General features: G+C 39.5%; 1 protein-coding gene across 4 annotated transcripts in view; it reads right to left on the reverse strand.

The window, feature by feature from the left end:
- SUGCT (succinyl-CoA:glutarate-CoA transferase) overlaps positions 1 to 19,351 on the reverse strand; it is a 339,843-nt gene extending 320,492 nt beyond the window's left edge. For 3 of the 4 annotated variants that reach the window (XM_075418586.1, XM_075418583.1, XM_075418585.1), the window contains exons 1-6: positions 19,106 to 19,351; positions 15,260 to 15,311; positions 15,094 to 15,167; positions 11,577 to 11,662; positions 10,747 to 10,797; positions 4,878 to 4,998 (exon numbers count right to left, since the gene is read on the reverse strand). In XM_075418586.1, the coding sequence (XP_075274701.1) occupies positions 4,878 to 4,998; positions 10,747 to 10,797; positions 11,577 to 11,662; positions 15,094 to 15,167; positions 15,260 to 15,311; positions 19,106 to 19,265 (544 nt within the window). In that variant the 5' untranslated portion in view covers positions 19,266 to 19,351. The remainder of the gene's footprint in view (positions 1 to 4,877; positions 4,999 to 10,746; positions 10,798 to 11,576; positions 11,663 to 15,093; positions 15,168 to 15,259; positions 15,312 to 19,105) is intronic. The other variant, XM_075418584.1, reaches the window with a different exon arrangement.
- Between the last annotated feature and the right edge of the window lie 781 nt (positions 19,352 to 20,132).

A 20,132-nucleotide genomic window follows, 5' to 3' on the forward strand; every position in this document is an offset into this window, starting at 1 on the left:
TACTTACCATATTTTTGGATGACCCCTAAAACTAAAATAGTTTTAATATCCAATTTGATTTATTTGTACTTGCATTTGATAACTGCATGAGATGACAAAAAAAACCAAGAAACTTACAGACATCTTGATCACGCTGCTACACAAATTATGCTGTAGGGTGAAAACAATTCTTTCAATAATATTGTTTCAAAAACAAGAAACCAAAACATTCCAGATGATATCCAGTCTCATTAATGAATTAACTAAATGGATAAGGGAAGTAGTATCCAGTAATTATTTGTAATTTATTAAATGAATCGGCTATAATGTCTTCAACATGTGTACTGACTAACAAGAACACCAAAGTTGGAAAAACACTCCAATTCTCACACACTGTACATGTTTATTTCTTGATTATTTTGTTTACTTATTAGCAAATGTTACGCCAAAACGTCTGTGTCTACATATTCTCACATCTAAAATGTCATACAGTTCATAACAGTCATTAACAATGACCAGCATAATTTTGTCTGTAACAATAGTTACGATACATAAAATACACCCTTAAAAAAGTATATTCAAAACTGGCTGAGTTAAACAGCATAAACCAATCATCTATTCAAAGACCTCAGAACATAATTCATGTTATATTGTGTATCCGTTATCCTTCACAGGACTCTCAAACCAGAAAGGGCTTGAGAACTAACATCTTTCTATTAGCTCTTATAGAGCCCTGTGAGATGCCAAATGATGGATGAAATCCCACTGTTTAGATGTAAAGGGGGTTACTGTGACCAAGATGATTCGTCTCAACAATTTTCAACATTTGGGAAGACAACTAGTCCATTTAATCTACTGTTCTAGGCCAGCACATCTTTTACATCTGACAAACAATACTTCTCTTTGGATCTTCCTTAATTCATATTTTCCATATCCCTAGCTAAGCATTTTATATACACATAACTTTCTATGGCATTACCAAATAACCTTAGATTGTGTTCTCAGTCTCTATCTGAAATATTATATCTGAACTCTCAGGAAACTACTATAGTCAGCGTGTCTCAGTTCATTCCACTTCAACACCAATCCTTCTCTTACAGTGTCATAAGCATAGCTCCTGTCAAGGGAACAGAGCCCTTCTTGCTGGCCTTTCAGAATGCAGTTACCTGCTTTCTGCACCAGTCTCTCACAAAACCAGCCATCCAACTCTGATGCCTCAACATACATAAGCCTGTACTTCAGGTCAAGCATTGCAATGCCCAGTGTTAAAACATCCAAGACTGCTTACAGACAAATTACTGTGCCCAGAGCCCCGCTATTTTTAATAGGCCTCCACATTCAAGAACCCAGAAGAAAAAGCAAAGCACTTTAACACCATGAATAGCAAGCAACATGGGTGAGATGTGCCTTGCAAAGGCAAAGGACTGCCAATTAGATCCACTGTTTGCTTGAGAAAAGGAAAGTTAATTAATTCTTATGTTTACATGAACAACTCGACATTTTCAGTAAATTTTGTGTGTATGCACATTTTCACTGGCAAAGTTATGACATGTCTTAACACAGGATCAAACCAAAAGGTCACCTTGCTCAGATATACTGCTACAGGTGGTTTAAACATTCATTTACCAATTTGTTCTAAAAGCCTTTTATACTGGCTTTTCAGATTAATAAAGTTTCTCAGACTGATCCCTTACAGAAAATGTCTCAAGTATGGAAACTCCCTAACCTTCCCCATAATAAATAGTAGCGTACATAACTTAGCTGCCATGAAGATGTTTTAACACTTTTGTCAACCTCCTTTGCTGTTTGTCTAGCCTTATTTATGATGCAAAAACAAAACAAAAAAAAGAGTTCTCTTGGCTTCTTTCCATAGGCATTCATGTTTTCATCTGAGCTGCTAATCTAAGCAATTTTTCTCAGCAAGAATTTTAACAACTTGATGTTCTTTTCACTGATTTGGGATTTTTTTTTTTTTTTTTTAAGCTAAACATAACTACATCAAACCTCTTCTAGTCTCCTCCCATCCTCCCTCACAAAAAAAAAAGTATATTTGAACGCAGTAAAGTCAACCACCAAAATGGTTTTGAATTGTAATATCTAGAATCCGGCCACAGAGCTTTTAGAAATCAAACATGAATTCTTTCTTCTTAAATCAGTTTTCTGCTCAATTGTGCCAAAAAACTTACTGCCTAAGTATCACCATCATGCCCTTTCTGTGACAGACATACATTTGGTCCCAGTCTGGTTGCCTTTTTTTTAACATACTTAGATTAAATCTTTGCTATTTCCTACCTTGACTTCATTGTTTTCTGTTTTTTTTCTTCAAGGGTACTAGAGATTTTATGTCTTTACTCCTAGAAGATACATCAAATATGTACACATATATAGATGTTCCTTGTCACCTGCTGAGTATACAAGACTTGAGCAACCATAATTTAAGATCCCAAGCTGTTTTACGGGTGTCTGACAAACATCGCTTAGCTCTTACCTCCTGAACACTTTCAACCTCAAATGAACAAAGTCCATGAATGGAAAAAAAATATCTTTAGTTATGTATTCATATATTTTTTAACATTTGTGTGTTTTTCATTACGTATAACACAATTGTAAACTGCGTATCACACAAAGCTTTAAAGAGCAAAATTGTGCTATCTCTGGCCAACTTGTTTTGACAGTACGACGAAAGTGTGCAAGAGGTGGAAGCAGAGGCAAGTGACCTAGAAGGAGTATAGAGCTGCTGTTTGATCACGCAAGTATATGGTTAGCAAAGCCAAGGGTGACCTGGAGTTGAATTTGGCAAATGATGCGAAGAGCAACAAGAAAGGATTCTGAAAGAAAGTCAGCAGCAGAAAGACAACTATGGAAGACATGGACCTACTGCAGAATGGGCCAGGGAAACCAGTGACAAAGCACCTGGAGAAAGCAGAGGGATTTAATGCCTTCTTTGTCTCAGTATTTACCAGGAAAGACAGCCCTCAGGAGTCCTAGGTCCCTGAGACTAGAGGGAAAGTCTGAAGCAAGGAAGACTTACCCTCAGTGGAAGAAGTTAGGCAGCACTTAAACAGGACATAGTAAAGCATCCAGCCTTGCAGCAAAGGAGGCCAACAGTATTTTACGATGCATTAGGAAGAGTGTCATCAGCAGTCTGCGGGAGAGGACCCCTCCCCTCTAATCAGCACTGGTGAGGCTACATCTGGAGTACAGTGCCCAGTTCAAGACAGATACGGACATACTGAAGTAAGTCCAGCACAGAGCCACAAAGATGATTCAGAGACTGAAGCATCTGACACATGAGATGGCAAGACAGGCGAGACTCTTCAGCCTAAACAAGAGAAAGCTCAGGCGAATCTTAGCAATGTATATAAATACTCAGTGGGAGGGAATGAGCAAGAGGGGGGCAGACTCTCCTCAGTAGCACCCACTGACAGGGCAAGAAGCAATGGGCAAATTTTCCTAAATATAGCAAAACACTTTTTTACAGTGAGGGTGGTCAGACACTGGAACAGGCTATCCAGAGCAGCTGTGGAAATACTCAAAATCTAGCTGGACAGAGTCCTGGGAAACCTGCTACAGCAGACCCTGCTTGAGCAGAGATGTTGGACTAGATCGTATCAAGAGGTCCTTTCCACCTAAACAATTCTGTGAAATTAAATATTATCGCTCCTTAGGCTCCCACTTCAAGTAAGGTTTTTGTCTATTATGAGTAAAATACAAAAGCACTCAAAAGGTGACATGTAGCGTGAATGGAAAAATGCATTTACCAAATCAAAGGCCAAGCTACCTCACATAAATTGTAGCTTGGGTATAATTTTTTATTCTTTTTCATCAATTACAAGTACAGCAATCAAACAAAAAAAAAGGAAAAGCCACTTGACAAATTCCAGTTGTGAGATTACATGCATAAGCAAATATGCAAAACATTGTGGTAACTAGCGACTGACCAACCTAAAAATGTATTTAAACAAAGGGATCTCAGCAAGACCTGAATATAATTGCCTTTCTGCTCGTCTTCTTCAGACATTTGCCATACAGACATGATAAATACATCACAACTGACAAAAAGCTACTTGGTTCCTATTAAATGACAGCAATACCCAGTAACTAAAAAGCCAAAGGCATTTATTCTTCAGAAATTCAAAGGCATAACAGGTTTGTAACTAAGATTTTAAACCAGTCTAAAAATATTTGTAAAGTCTAGAGATCCTTCAGTTTTAGTGCCTGATCAAGATTTTTTGGGGGTGGTTTTTGTGGGTTTTGGGGTTTTTTAGGTTTTGTTGGGTTTTTTGTTTCTGTTTTGTTTTGGTTTTTTTAACAAGTGATTTTTCAGACTTTAAATTATTTTTACATGTATGCAGTTCCTGATACTCGTATGTCTACTTTCTTTTCATTCTTCTCAGCATTTATAAAGTACTTACAACTCTTCCACCATTTCAGTTGCCAGGCAATACACTGTAGAAAAGTAATGTAAAACTTCTCTGGATATACACCCACATAATTCTGAAGAGAGAGATGCTTCAGGGCAGTAAAGAATACTGATGTTACCAGATTGGAAACCTGCAATATGTAAACTGATACAGTAACACTGCTGGAAAAAAGATCCCAGTTATCAATCAGTTCAAAGCAAAATGCAAGGAGCCCAGCCAATCCTGGCTCCTCTGAAGTCAATAGGAACATTCCAGGCTGGCATGGTAATGCCACTGTTGAACAACTTAGAAGCTGTTGACATGGTTCCTGCCTCCCAATTTTTCTATAACTGTTTTGGAATTGAACAAACTCACTGCCTTTCAATTTATCTCAACTGACATCAAAATAGTTTACTTCTATGTAACCACATGATTTTATAACAAGTGGACTCTAATAAACAAAATAATGAACACAAGTAATTGAAATTAAAATACCTGTTATCGAACAGTACACTATGTGAGGAGCAATCTTTTTAATGTCTTCGTAACCTAGACCCATTTCAGCCAGTTTCCCAGGGATGTAGTTTTCCACAAAAACATCAGACACTGCTGCAAGCTTTAGAAAAGAAAAGGATAAGTAAGATTTGTTAATAAGCTTCCAAAAGTTCAATAAATTCCTTATGTAAACTAATTTAACAATATAATTGATCAAAATGGCTCAAGTCTTTCTGACAAAAAGAAAACATACAAACCTAGAGAGATATTTTTTGGCCTGTTAGACTGTGCATCTCTGCAAACTACACATTAGAGATACTGTGCATCTAGAAAAAAAGACTGTCAAATTCCTAAAGCAATTAGACAAAATTATAATTTCATTATCAGTATAACATCCGTTCCCCAAGACTTCATGACAGTTTACAGAACCACCATCACCTTTATACCAGTACTTAGCTTAAGAAAAAGGGAGGAGAAAGAATACATCTTTACCCTTCATGTTTTCTCTACCTTGGAAAAAATTTTATAAATTGTTTTTCATTTCAAAATCATAGGTTACAATTACTGTAGCAGAGGCCATACATCTCATTTCCTGTACGCAGAAGCAGAATAGGGAGTCCAAAAATTGTATCAGGTTAAAACAAACACCTTAAAGTCACCTCAGTTAGAACAGTGCTGTCAAGCTCTGCAATATGATTTTCTCCACCATATCTAAATTAATGACCTAGTCCAAACATCTACTGAAGTTAAAGATTAAAATTTAACCTTGATGGGTGTTAAATTACATCTTCTTTTTCCCTATAAAAGTTAAAAATAGATATACATATACGTGTTTCAATAGGACTAATACTAATTAAGAACTCCCAAAGCAAGAGAACATGTTAAAAGAAAGAAGTATGCCTTAGGGCAGTTGTAGAGTTTTTTTGTTTAATTGTTCCCCACCCTGCCCCAGAACTTAAGAAACTGTTCCCTGACAGTCACACATGTTTGTGCATACATTTTTAGGCATAACATAAAACGTTTAGTTTCTTGACGCTATTTGCAGCTGATCAGAGAGTCACGTTATCTGAAACTACGATATAGCTGTTTGATTAATATATACAGTATATTAGACCAGCTTCCATCAACTAGTGTCATCATAACAGCAATCACAAGCATTTTTGTTCTAGCATGTGGGCTGTGCATCTGAATTTAAGGCAAAAGAAGCTGCCAAGGCAGCAACTATTTAACAGGAAAGACAAACTGATTCTTATTCAGACAAGGTGGCACACAACTTACGAACAGTTTAACTGGACACACGGAAGACACATCAGTAACATTTACAGAAACTAAGTTCAGTATACAGTGAAGGTGCATTTAATAATATGTTATTAAGTATTTTTAAAGTGGCCGCGTCAAGAACTTCTAGGACTATAGTAAAATGAGAAACAGTCTCCAGATTCTAAATAAGCATTGTTGGGTTTCAATGTGAACAGCTAGCTGGTTTGTTAACTTGTGATTCCATAGCAGTGAACAGAACATAACTTTATGGAAGCTATTAAAAAAAAAAAAAAGACATTTCTCACAAGAAGGTTGTCAAGAAGGTCCAGATTTTCACAGAGCTAAAGCATTTGCTAGTAAAAACGGAAGTAGCTCAGACAGATCTACAGCTGTCCCAATCATCTGTGCAGGACAGCAGATCTAGCCATCAAAGTAAGGCAAGGGGAACACAACAGAGGCAAGCTCTTTGTTCTTTAATAGTACACCTTTACAAAAAATAAGGGGTTTTTATCTTTTCTTTAAATCCTTCACAGTTCATACACAAACACTTTTCAAACTGGTAATACTACAGCCTTAGCTTCATTCATTCAAGAGAGGAAATCAGTTACAACTTGTAAATTGCTTTCACTGGGGTTTTATCATCTAATTTACAGTGACTGTATGGGCTAAAAATGGTTTAAGAGCTGTTGTCCACCTCATACTAAAGAACTATCATCTCCTACAGCCACTGAGAAAAAAGCATGACATACAGTACTGTAACATATAAAGCACCATACCTCTGGACTTCGCAACACACACGGGATGACAACAGTGCTAAGTGGCAATACAACGACTTGGGCCCAGTTTAGCAGTGGGTACATTCTCAGAGAGAAATGAACACGAATTTTCAAGAAGTCCTACGAGTGTTGTGTCAGCTCTCATGCTAAAGTTTTCACGACACTTGGAAATAGTCTGCAATGCATAAAGACAGCAGTCTGTGTACGGTACTTCTTTTTTCTGATGCTCACTGAACCAAGCGTAGGTACCCAGGGTTCTGCAGCTATGGAGAACTAGCCTCAGACTTTGATCCAAACAAACTCTATGTTCTTAAAACTCAGAGGGATTTTCAATTTCAATGGAGTTTTAAGTCCACTGTCAACTGAAATTTCACACTTCATGTCCTACAAGTCCTCTGAACATGTATCACTTGTATTTTAACCTCTACTAACAGAGCAATACAACACAGACCCAAGTTGAAACACTATATATTCCAGACAGGACACCGATATGACTCAGGCAAGGAAAAAAAGCTATCATGCATGCCAAAGTAGTCATTACACTGAAGAAAAATAACAAATAACAATGCTACTAACTTGATAAAGCAAGCTATTCGTATCTTTTGTAAGTTTTATTTGGGTGGGGTTTTTTTGTTCTGAGGGGGTTATTTTGTTTTTCTACAGAACCTCCACACAGAGGAGAGTGTGCATACACACATATATAAACATAGATATAGATATACACATACACATGCATATTTATACATGTATGTGTGAATAGTTTGCTTTATCAAGTGAGAACATGTATGAGACATGTTGACCTATCTGCTAAGGGTAATTGGAGTGCCATGAGCTCCCACCCGATTGAATTCCCCAAAGTTCTCCAGGGATAAATAGAAGAGTTAATTAGTCAAGCCTAAATACTCGGGAGATAGGTATCCTCAAGGTTCCCGAGATGAGCTTCTGACAATAACTGCCAAATAGTACTCTGCAGAGATTTTGAGCCATTTTACAACAAAAGGATGTCAGAGCACAGGACTGGTGCACATACGATCACTGAAGAGAAAATAATTTTCATTCAGGGTAACATACAAATATTTGGAAGGCAGTTAACAGCGAGTCAAAAGCCTCAGAAAGGAAGACAGGGCTACAAGTGACACAGAATAAAGAAACATAAAAAAGACAACCAAAGAATAATTTTGTGGGAATCATGTAATCATGCAATTAAGAAAGAGCAGACCCTTGGACAAGTATTTTGTAGTGCTGTGCCAAAGGAAGAAAAGCAGTCGGGACTCCTGATTTTTAATATGCTTCTAGATTCTGAGATCTGCTGCCTTCTACCTATATGGAATTTACAAAGGTAGGAATAAAATTTATGCTAACCATGCTACCTTTCTTAATAAAAAAATTATAACCTTTTTACATTTCTTTGTAAGGCTTAGGCTCAGGACACAATTCATCTCAGTGTGTGAGTAACCAGTGCCACAAACTTGAATTTCTTCTTGCCACCAATTACTTTACAGACATGAACACTACATTTCATAGTAACAAATACATTGTTGAACAATGCTCAATTCCATACACATCTGTCCTGATGTTACCAAGAAAGAACTGACAACAAGAAGTCCACTACAGATAACTTTCCTTTACACATTCTTTTTTGACAAAACTACAAACAGAATTAGTTATATTCTGGTTCCATCTGAGATGTTGTAATGGAATGTCAAGAGGTCTGCACCCAATACTTTCAAAACGTATCACTAAATCAAGCAGAACTATGAACAACTCCTCCAAGTAGAGTCACATTTTAATAATGTCTCATCGCTTCAGTCCATAACATTGCTATATCACAGATAGGTATGCCATTGATTTAAGGAACACAAAGCTGTAGTGGTTATGAAAGCAACTTTAAGAAAGAATAGAAGCTATAAGAAATGACTTGGCAGCAAGACTGACTGTCTTCATTTTTAGGTCAGTTCTGCAAATCTCGCGGTTGCTTTCTAGTTTTTCCATGAGTTGGGTTTCTCATCATAGCTTTATCTTCACAAGGGAAAGACCTATGTGACAGGACATTTCATTTCCACAGCTAGTGTGGTAAACATTTAACAGATATAGTTTTCCCACTAGAAATTCCATATCACATCTTAGGAAATAATTCTCATACATGCTTGGCTATTTCAATGACATCAAGCTAAGGGAAAAATTAGCATTGCTGCTGGCAGGAATCATTTGTCTGTAGCTGCAGCTATCCTATCTTCAGCATCATGATAGCTCTACATTACAGTGGTACAAGAGATCTTACCAGGAGGAAAAGAGTGGGAAGCCCAGCACTGAGCTGACAGAGGATGCTGCTCTTGCACAACAAATGAGGGAGAAGAAAGATGTTACACTGATTTAAAAACCACTTGGGATTTGAACTCAACCAGTCACCTGAGCCTCCGGCACAAAGACTATATTGCAAATTCTTAAGTCAGCAGCCATTCAACTCCACAGACCATAAAAAGGTTCTCCATATTGCAGGCAGAAAGTTATACGCTTAAAAACAGAATCAAGCAGTAATCTTCCCGCACAAGCATCAAGATGAGAAAAGGGGAACTTCCTAACCACAAACAGTGGCAGTTACATAGTAAGCTGACACTGAAGCCATCTTTTCTCCAGCTCATCCTGACTCACAGGCACATCTGCTTTTAACTCTTCAAACAGGTCCAGCCCACACACATGGAATCAGTGAACATTTTGCATAGAGTAGTTTTATTTCATCATTTTTAAAGGTCAAATAACAAGCTAGTCTTCTTATGAGAGGAACAACTTTTTATCCCTTCTTTAGAATGCAACTAGTTTATCCAAAACATATCTGTGTTATACCACGCAAAATTACTCAAAATGACAGTGTGTGTTTCCAAAACCTTTAGAAGATAAACATACGGCTTCATAACAAATTAACAATAAATGGTTCTGTTCTGCAAAGAGAAAAGGCACTGCAGAATCCTTGGCTTATAAACTCTAAAGATTTCCAGATGAAGTGTCTTTTACGTAGCTGACAGGGAAGAACAGGTTGAAAGTATTAGACAACTTAATCTATTTCCATTTCACGCAATATTCCCAACAAAAAATACTGCCAGACAAATTCCACTTATTGCAGGACACATACAGTCTCACTGTGAAAACAAAAGTGATTAGAACTGATATTGAAAGAAGCAGTAAGAGAAGCCAGCTCACCTTCTTCCACGTGTTAGTACTGCAGGGATAAAACCACAGCCAAATAAATAAAAAAGGGATGACGAAGCACAAGTTTTACAGAATGTGAAATACGACACTTTTAATAATTTTACCAACAGAAAAATGGATCGCCCTTAAAACACCCTTACACTCTGAACTCAAATACTCAAAAAAAGAAACAAATACTAAATTTGATTTACCGGACAGTGTTTCTCAGCAAGGTGCACAGCAACTAAAGTCATGAATACACTGTAACATTCAAACACCCATTATCTCCTCTTTGTAAACTGCTCACTGACTTCATCAGATCAATCTTTCTAATGAAGTAGCACAGCAAGATTGAATACAGTAAGAGGAATGCACTAGGCTGTTAGACCTTTTCCTCACAATATTTCACTTAAAGCTTTTTATGTCATTTTCATATAACTTTTATATTTAAAATCATTAGAAATTACACTGAGTGTTGAGTGCAGACGCACAGAGGCTATATACTGTAATTTAAAAAATTTACTCCACACATACGTATTTTTAATTATCTGATATCAAATTAATACTTGAAATGCAGACTTTGTTCTTTATTACTCAGGATCAAAACAATACAAAATAGGCACAGTTTGCATGCTATCAAGACCTACCTCTCTGATTAGCTTTGCTCCTTTCAAATCCTTCATGTTGATAGCTATACTCTGGGGACAAAAAAAAGTACAACACTAATTTATGTGAAAGCCCTTCTGGTGATTATCAGCCTCTTCTACACATAACCAACAGTCAAGTTTCACACTACAGCTAAATCAAGTAAGTAAATTTTAAACACACACTCCACCTTCCCCTGCAAAAAAAATTTCTCTTGGTAAAGCAAGCTGAACTGTCTCGCCAGTGGATCAGACAAGCGCCAAAAGCAGTCTGACAGATGTGCAGCTGGGAGCTGCCCTGCAGCCTCCTCACTGTATGTTTGCACGGCACCTACTACTGCAAGTACACACAGGGACACCAGAAACATTTGTCTCAACCGCAACAAGCCATTACACAGCTCAAGGCACGTCATGAAACTTCATCCTGAAGTTTTACAAGCTACCTTTAGCCAACCTAACTGTGGTATGATGCCTGCCCCTCCTCCAGCTCCAGCTGCCAGCTGAGTTGATGCACCTGGAAAAAATGCTCCTTCAAATAAAATAAACCTTACTTTCAGCAGGGCTCATTTGCAGTCAATTTGCACCAGCAACCGAGGACTGGAAGGATCACTCTTGCTTTTTGAATTTGCCTCAGCTGACCATAGCACCATACCAGAGGTCTGCAGCCTTTTTTGTTCAAAAGAAATCTTTGTTTCTCTCCTAAAATTTGTTCATTATATCTTAAGGCCAATGTAACTATTGCTACGTTAAAAATCAAACAAGGGAGAAGTGTTACATCTTCAGTTGTAATTACAGAAAACATAGGCTAATGTTCAATAGAGCACTTCATTTACCTTTTTATTTCTGTTAACACTGAGAAAATAAACACTTTCTGTTCCAGCAAAAGGTGGGCCCCAGGCTCTTGTATCATCACCAGCTCCTGAAAGAAATAGCATCATATTTTCATAGTTGTCCAATATTATACTTACAATAAACAAAAATAATAAAAAGTTTTTCTTTATTTAAACGCCCTAAGCTTCACCTAGCAGGCAGGACAAAAATTAGTTTCATATACATATTTTAGGATATTTATGCCAAAAAAACACCTAAAAGTGAATGTGATTAAGCAAACTGAACACAGCGTTTGCTAGTGTTGGGATTACTTATAGGTTTTACAATATAAATATACAGCCACACACCACCAATGTATTTGGGGGTTTTTTTGATTGTTTTTGTTTGTGGGCTGTTTTTTTTGGGGGGAGGTGGTTTATTTTTTAATTTAAAGCAGAGCTACAATGCCATTCTTTTAGGCAATCTGGAAGGATTTAGTAGAAGCTCTTGCACTGCACCAAGTCACACAGTGCACATGGTCAATAAGCTATTCCAGAAACACTCTGGACAGCATCAAGATACCACTGACCAGCAACAACTTGTTCACTGCATGCTGCAGAACACCAACAAAGCACTTGCTATAGTTGGTGCAATTCCCCACTTCCAGCCCCTCCAGAAATGCTCATGCCTTACAGAAAAGCAAGATGGCACTAAAGCTGCTGCAGACACCAATGTCCCTGTATCATTTATGCTTAATTTCCAATTTTAAACCTTTCTTAAATGTCACGAAGACTGGCAATCTATTTTAATGAGAATTAAAACTAAGACTGGCAATCTAATTTAATTAGCATTAAAGCTAAATTTAAATTCAGATATAATCATCATCCTGAGCACCAGCAAGCATGCTTATTTCCTACAATTCCTGTTTCAATATCTAGACTTCATCTACTTAGTAACTTCACGTGAGTGAAAACTTTCCTTAGTGAGGCAACACAGAAGACCCTTTGGTACTAGCACAGGTACAGAAAGAAGCTGAAGGACCTTTGGTCTTACACAATACAGCCACTGTCATAATTATGCTATACACTATAGAAACATAAAGTCTACAGCCTTTTAAGACCAACTGTGGCAGAAGTTATATAAACACATAAATTACTCGTCAACATTCGTACTGTTTAGTATCTCAAAGAACTATTTTGCTTCAAGCAGGAAGCTTGGGGGGGGCTGGGAGGAGGAATCTCTCTTCTGTTACCACTTCATGCCACTATGTTACCACTTCAAGACATTCAAACAAAGCATTTCAGTAATACTCTCCATGTAGGACACTACTGTGGCTAGTATCCTTTATGGATTCATACTCCTGGGAAAGCAGGCATCCTCTCACAGAAAGAGCCAATTTATCACATTCTAAAGAGTCCAAAATTCAGAATTCTCAGGCTGCCCTTCTCCTTTGATCACCAAGCAAAACTCAGAGCTGGAATGCAAATCTCCAAAACCGTTATTTCATACTTAATCGCTGATATTGCTTCATTCCTATTACCTAGACACTTTGAGTAATACCACTGTCAGTCTCATCTAACAGCACAAAATTGATGCAGCTTCTGCCCTCTCACAAAAGTGGAAACACTTGAAACAACAGCGAGTGATTAAGGATGACCCACAGGATGATGTGACAAAACTTTTGTTAGACACTGAATGTTTTCTTAAGTGTTCAAATAATCAATATTTCCTATTTAAAATAAAATATAGGGAACATAACATATTTTAGTATCTCAAGTGTGTAATTATCTTCAACAGCTCTTTTCAAAACTACTAATATCAAAATAGAGAAACTAAAAACGCAGAAACTTAAAGAAGGAGAAAATACATGACATAATGTGCAGCTGCAGTGGTATAATTACTTGCCTCAAATGCGTAATGATGCATGAAACCAAAAGCAAGGAATATTTCTAAAATAGAGTCCAAACACCATGCAATTTGTTATTTTTCTTGTGTGATCTTAAAAACTAAAAAGTGTAGCTATGCCATACTAATGAAGCATTTTTTACCATTACCCAATCCTCAACAACTCTTTGTATAAGAAGTGCCTGTGCTGAGTGGAAAAAAAACATTGTGTTAACCTAAATACAAAAAAATAAAACAAAATAAAATTATGAAGCTAATTATCCAGAGCCCAATCACACTCAGAAGGAGCTACACAAGTTTCTGCATCTGAAAACACCCACTTCATCTGAAAACACCCACTTCAAGTTCATTAACCTCAGACATTTTCAGCACCAGCATAAAGATTTTCATGTAATTCAGAAATCTCCCTTTTCCAATGAACTCCCATCTCCACTGATACAGGAATACCAGATCCTGGACTTTAAAAAGTTGACTACCTAATACAAAACATAACTTTTGCTCACTTTGCACAATTCCAAAGCAAGTTTTCTCTGACAAGGTAATTTTTAATTAACAACCTGAAACCATAATGGAATATTAAAATTTTTCTCAGGAGAAAGCTGACACAGTATGCCAAATCACCTTATACCCTACCAGTCAAATGCTTACCATCCCCACTAGATCTGTATAATATTACACAAAAGCAGTGCTAACAAACAACATATATATTTTAAATGTTCATATTACCTTTCTTCCTTATAATATTAAAAATGAAAATAAAAGGTAGAGTTTCCATTTCCAAAACTGAAGTGCCTGTCATTTTATCAGTATTCTAATCTTGAGTAATTAAGATGTACTCCTACACAAAACTTTCTAAGACATTTTGACTCAAAGGGAACTGAGCTGAAGATTCCGAATTCCCAAATGAGAACATCACCTTCTCCATAATCCTTATGTAACTAGTTGCTGGAAGAATTTGCATGTTTGTCAAATTTTGCATGTACAGTACTACACTTAAACCCCTGGCTTAATCCTTTCACCACTTGACAAAAAACACCATACACCTAACCATTCACAAGCCCAATTTAAAACCTAAGAGAAGACCAAACAATTCAAACAAAATCAATTTAGTTTTGAGTGATGGAACAAGGCATTTTTGTAAGTGACAACTCAGTTCTGCTTTCCACATTAATATCTGAAAGAGTTACCTGACCTTACAACTTCAACCTTGTCACACTCTTTTCTAAATACAGACACAGACTACCTCTGATCAAAACACACATACACGGAGCACAGCATTAAACTTAGTGCAAACGGATCATACATGTATAAGCAAACCTACTACTAACTAGTTCTCCACCACAACAGAAATAGCACGAGGATGTAAAGTGTTCCCAAAACTTGAAAACTGATCGCTCAAAAAAAAAAAAAAATACAAATAGCTACAAAATTCACTATTTCTTAGCACAATACCATACACACTCTGTCACCAAAAACACACCATCACCAAATAAACATAGTATTGTCTTTCTAAATATTTCCAAAACTTTTTAATCTTGCATTCTTAGTCATGTATTACTTAAAATACATAAGTAACTATTTGTTAAACTACTGCACATTCTTTCTACATCTAAAACAGCCAAATAAAAATCTTACCTGGTCTTTCCACTTTGATAACTTCAGCACCTAGATCTCCTAAATTCATTGTGGCAAAGGGCCCTGCAAGCACCCTGTAATATTAAAAAAGATTGCTTTCTTAGTTTTTCCTATCAGAATATTTGCATCTAGACAGACTGTTCCAAATTATAGGCAAAACACAAACCTTGTTAAATCAAGAATTTTCACACCATCCAATGGCTTTACATTACTACCACCTGACAAGAAACAGAAAACAGTAACTTACTCTTGGATTTTCATTTATTTTTAAGATATGTTTCTCACTGGTTTTCTGAAACACTATTTTTATGACACACTTTCATCATCCTCCCTTATCTCCCTCCCCAAATAAAGCATAATAAAGCTTTCTGCACAGGTAGGTTATTAGGAGTATATTACATTAATAAAGCCTTTCAAAGTTGGAAAACCTTATGGTTCACATTGCAGAACCTATTCTGAACACCTAGAAATTCTACAATAAAGCTACTTTTTAAAGAAATTCTTATACATGTCTTCCACAAACACTCATATAGCTTTTAATGACAATTGGAAGAACCAATAAAAGCACAGCAAGCAACACCAGAGCGACACAAACTAGAACTAACGGGTATCAGACCAATGCGAGGCACAGTATCCTCACAAAGTGTTTTGACCTATGTAGACCCATGCACGTGCATCACACAAGAAAAAGAATATCTGCGTTTCCAAAAAAGAAGTTACAAAACTGAAGACAGAATATCTGAACCAAGAAAATACTCATTCCATCTTCAATTTTGAATGGCAGTCGCACATGCAAGACAACTACTAGGAAATCACAATGCTTTCCTCATTTCCCTCACCCTTTCCAACCTGACTAGCTCTAAGAAACAGCAGCAGTGGCAGTGTCACAGACAGAGGAAGCTGGGTAAGCAAGTTATCTTCTGATAACTCAGTGTCTTTAATTGCAGGCTGGGGATGCAAACACTTCCCTACCCCATGTGGATGGTAATTTCAGGACTATTTGGGAGGTGGTCTCACACCACAAAAAATAAAAATAAAAAGCACATGCCTGGCAACACCACAAAAATTATACAATACTAACTTGTGGTAAGCATCTTTTGTTGGTGTTTGTCCAGGTAAGAGAAATATGTAAAACATGCGGGAGAAAAAAAACACACAAAAAAAACCCAATTAATTCGAGCACAAACTTCCCTACAGAACAGGAAGGAGAAAAGAACTACAGTCCCTCAACGCGTGCAGGGCAGCGCAGTGCATCTCCCGAGTCACGCAGCCGCAAATGCCCGTGTCACCTGCTCCACATTCCCTCCAGCAGACCTGAGCCACCTTTCAGTCACCCCCATAACCCTCCCTCCTACCTTGCCATATATGTGGTAAGAAGATGGATATAAATAGATATATACAATGGAAAAGCTACAGAGCTGTAAAGTGGCACTGGGAATCAAAGGCTTCTGCTAAAAGGTTTTCATTCACTCTACTGCTCACGGTGAGAACATTTGCTTCCCACTCTTCAAGACCTTTTCCTCAGTTATTACAAATCACTCCAGAAGGATTTAACGGGTTTTGGTTTTTAACACACTATGCAGACCCAGCAGCACGTCAAAAATGTGCTTATCTAGATGTGGCCATGCATTTTGCGCATTTCAAAGCCTTTAGGAAAACTCAGGCTGCCATGCCTCTTCGGTGCTGCACATCTCAGTGAAAGTTCCAGGTGCTGGAAGAGACTTGCACTAGTGCCAGGTAAACACCACAGATCCTCCAGCCTAACCTCAATTTTAGCAAGTTGGCTCTAGCTGAGCCAACACTTCAGCATATGCTTCTCTGTTAAGGAACCGAGTGCACCATGTGCTTCACAATAGAATCACTCTGTGTTTACAGAAAACATGTAAACAACAGCTTTACTGAAGAGCACAGCTCCCTAAAAATATGTATCAGTTTAGTTAAACAGGGTCCATCTTCCTCTGTTCTTTCCACAGCTTTTAAAGGTGTGCACTCTCTTACTTGATGGCTCATTCTCCTCCTAAGCCAGCATTCAGGGTTATTTACATTTCTCACAGGTACACTACCAGAAAAACAGCAACTTTTCAGCGCCAACACATTCTCTATCTGTGGCTGAGTTGCAGGAATCCATCAAAATATTTCTCAGAGAAACCTACAAAGTGTTATTAGTCTGTAAATATACATTTACGCATAACTAAGACTGATGAATTCTTACTAATTATCATATCACTCACATTATGCCAACCTCTAACACTCCAGGGATTAGGACTCTTCTACAGTTGGAACAGAACAGGAGAGTACAATTGCTGTTTCAGTGACAGACCACTGTGAATTTTTACGGCAACTAAATAACGCCAATTTCCACATTGATGAAGGAATGCAAGAAAGGGGAGAGATCAAAACCTTGCATTTGAAAATCTGAGAAAAAAAAAAAAAGACCTGTTCTTCTCTTTAAACTAGAAGAGCAGAGCTATTCGCAAAAGAAAACTTACAGGACCTAGACTGGCATTCCAGCAAGACGCTAATTTGCTAAAACAATGACAACAGAAAGCCCTTTGACTACCAGAGAAATAGCAGTTCTGGTACACTGATCTTGAGTACCAGAGTGCTACCAACCCCTTAGCGCAGGAACAAAAACAAAGTCACACCACAAATGAAGAGATCAATACTGACCAGTATTGACCAGAAGTATCTCCTTGGGTGGTTTTTTTTTTTTTCCCCTCTCCTTGCTAGCCTTCTATCAGGCACATACACAAAGTCAAACCTTCCCCAAAGAGTGTTTTTTGTTGGAATTCTGTCTGCATAGTCTAAATTCTCCAAGATGCAAACTCACGTTTTCTCTTATATTTTTGCTTTTAATTATTCCAGTAAGTTGATGATTGAAGAAAAATCCACTCTCCCAGCTCTAACTATATCCTATTTGTAAACTCTTTGTTCCCATGATGAATTTACTGTAAATTAGACAGCCATGTGTACCTTTCACAAATGAAGAATAAAACAGATTCACTCGCTCTCAATACAATTTAAACTCTTCAGTTAAGCTAGTAGGTTGTCCCAAGGCTGCTCTAACAGAGCAGTATGAGTAAGCAACCAACAGAGACCATTCTACAGAACAGAAATTACTTTTCATATCACATTCCCAAAAAAAGCTTTCCTTTATACTTTTAAATGACAGAAGAGGGCACTGAGAAGACAGCCTATTAGTACATCTAATATTTTTACAACAATGCGATTTAACAGCAACTAGATTCTATTCCAATTCCAGAGAAGATGACTCCTTAAGTCTATTGTCTCTACTTTGCTTGAACAAGCAACATTTTAATTCATACATCAAGTTATGATCAAGTCCATTGCTCCTGTGGATCAATTCACTATCAACAAGTACACCCCAACCATGTACGCACTTGGTACGTCCATCTGGAGAACGAGAGCCCCGTATTTCCTCTAACAGAATCAGGGCAATTGTTAGCATTTTTTCTATGTTACTAAATAACGGAGAGACCTGAAAGACAGAGGAAAGTGACTTTGCTGCAGATCGGTTTTATTTTTGTAAATTAAAAAAAAAAAAAAACCAAACAACACAACCCAAAAGACAACCACCTTTTTGTTGGTTTTCTAGGTTTTTAACCTTAAAAAAACGAGGCCTAGCGCTGGACAGAGCAGGCTCTCCCCCTCAGGCTGCCGGGAGGGCCGATCCCCCCCCTCCCCTCGCTCCCCAACGGGAGTGCAAAGTCCCCCGCGGTCAGGCTCAGCGCAACCCCGGCGAAGCGGCGGACCGAGGCGACGCGACAGGACCCGCTGCCCCGCCCGGCTCTGCAGTACCGGGGAACGGCGGGGCTGGCGGCAGCCGAAGCCTCCCTCAGGGGCTTAACACCCCTCCCGCCCCCAGCGAAACAGCTCCGAGGCCCACCCGCGCGCGGCACCGCCTCAGAGCCCCGGCGGGAGGCAGCGGGCAGAGGGGCCCGGCGAGCCGACGGAGGGGAGGCTGAGGAGGAGGAGGGCGCGGCACGGCTACCTGCCGGGAGAGCGCCTCCGCCCCGCGCCCCGCCGCCGCTGCCAGCCGAGGCGGAGCTCAGGGCTCTGGGGCAGCGCGGCGAGGCGCTGCCGCCGGCAGCCGCGGGGCAGGGGCTCCGCCACAGGCCGCCGCGCCTTCCGCCCAGCCCGGCGCGCAGCATCCTCGCACGGCACCGCCGCCACCCGGAGCGACACCGGCGAGCGCCGCGAAAAGGTGCGCACTCCGCCACACTACGCAAGCGCAGCTCGCCTCCACCCTCTCCCTCCCCCACGCCCCGGCGGGGCGTTAAATTGTTCCCTGGATGGGGTGACGCGCAGGCGCGGGGCGTGGCCTCCCCGCCGGCACCGCCCCCGGTTTTTGCCTCCGTGAGTGTTATGAGAGCGGAGAGGCGTCGCGTTCCGCCCTCCGCGCTGGCTCTCCTATAAAGTAGTCCCGGCTGGAAGGGTGCCTTTTCTGTTCTTCTGAGCGTGCGGGGCGCGGGTGGCTGCGCTTGCTGAAACAGGACTGTGACACGCCCCGCTGCCAAGGCAGAATAAAATAACCCGGTGACGGGCTGCCACACTGATGAGGCAGGCAGCCGTACGGGACGCCATTAACTCCCCTCACCAGAGCCAGGTGTTACCTTCAAGGGGCAACAGGCACAAACTGAAGCACAGGAAGTTCCGTCTGAACACGAGGAAAAATTTTGTCACTCTGAGGGTGATGGAGCCTTGGCACAGGCTGCCCAGAGAGGCTGTGGAGTTTCCTTTTCTGGAGATATTCAAGACCCGCCTGGACAAGGTCCTGTGCAGCCTGCTGTGGGTGACCCTGCTTCGGCAGGGGGGTTGGACTGGGTGACCCACAGAGGTCCCTTCCAACCCCGAACATTCTGTGATTCTCCGTCAGGCTGCGTCGAAGGCGTGATGTTCCTGGCACCGTTAAGCTGTCTCTCCAGCTATACATAGCCATGGGAGGGTTGGCTCGAGCCGATCCTGAAGCAGTTCCTCCTCGAGGGAAGCGCTTCCAGGCTGGTTTGGTTTTACCTTGG

The sequence above is a fragment of the Opisthocomus hoazin genome, chromosome 4 (genome assembly GCF_030867145.1).
Source record: "Opisthocomus hoazin isolate bOpiHoa1 chromosome 4, bOpiHoa1.hap1, whole genome shotgun sequence".
NCBI classification, from domain to species: Eukaryota; Metazoa; Chordata; class Aves; order Opisthocomiformes; family Opisthocomidae; genus Opisthocomus; species Opisthocomus hoazin.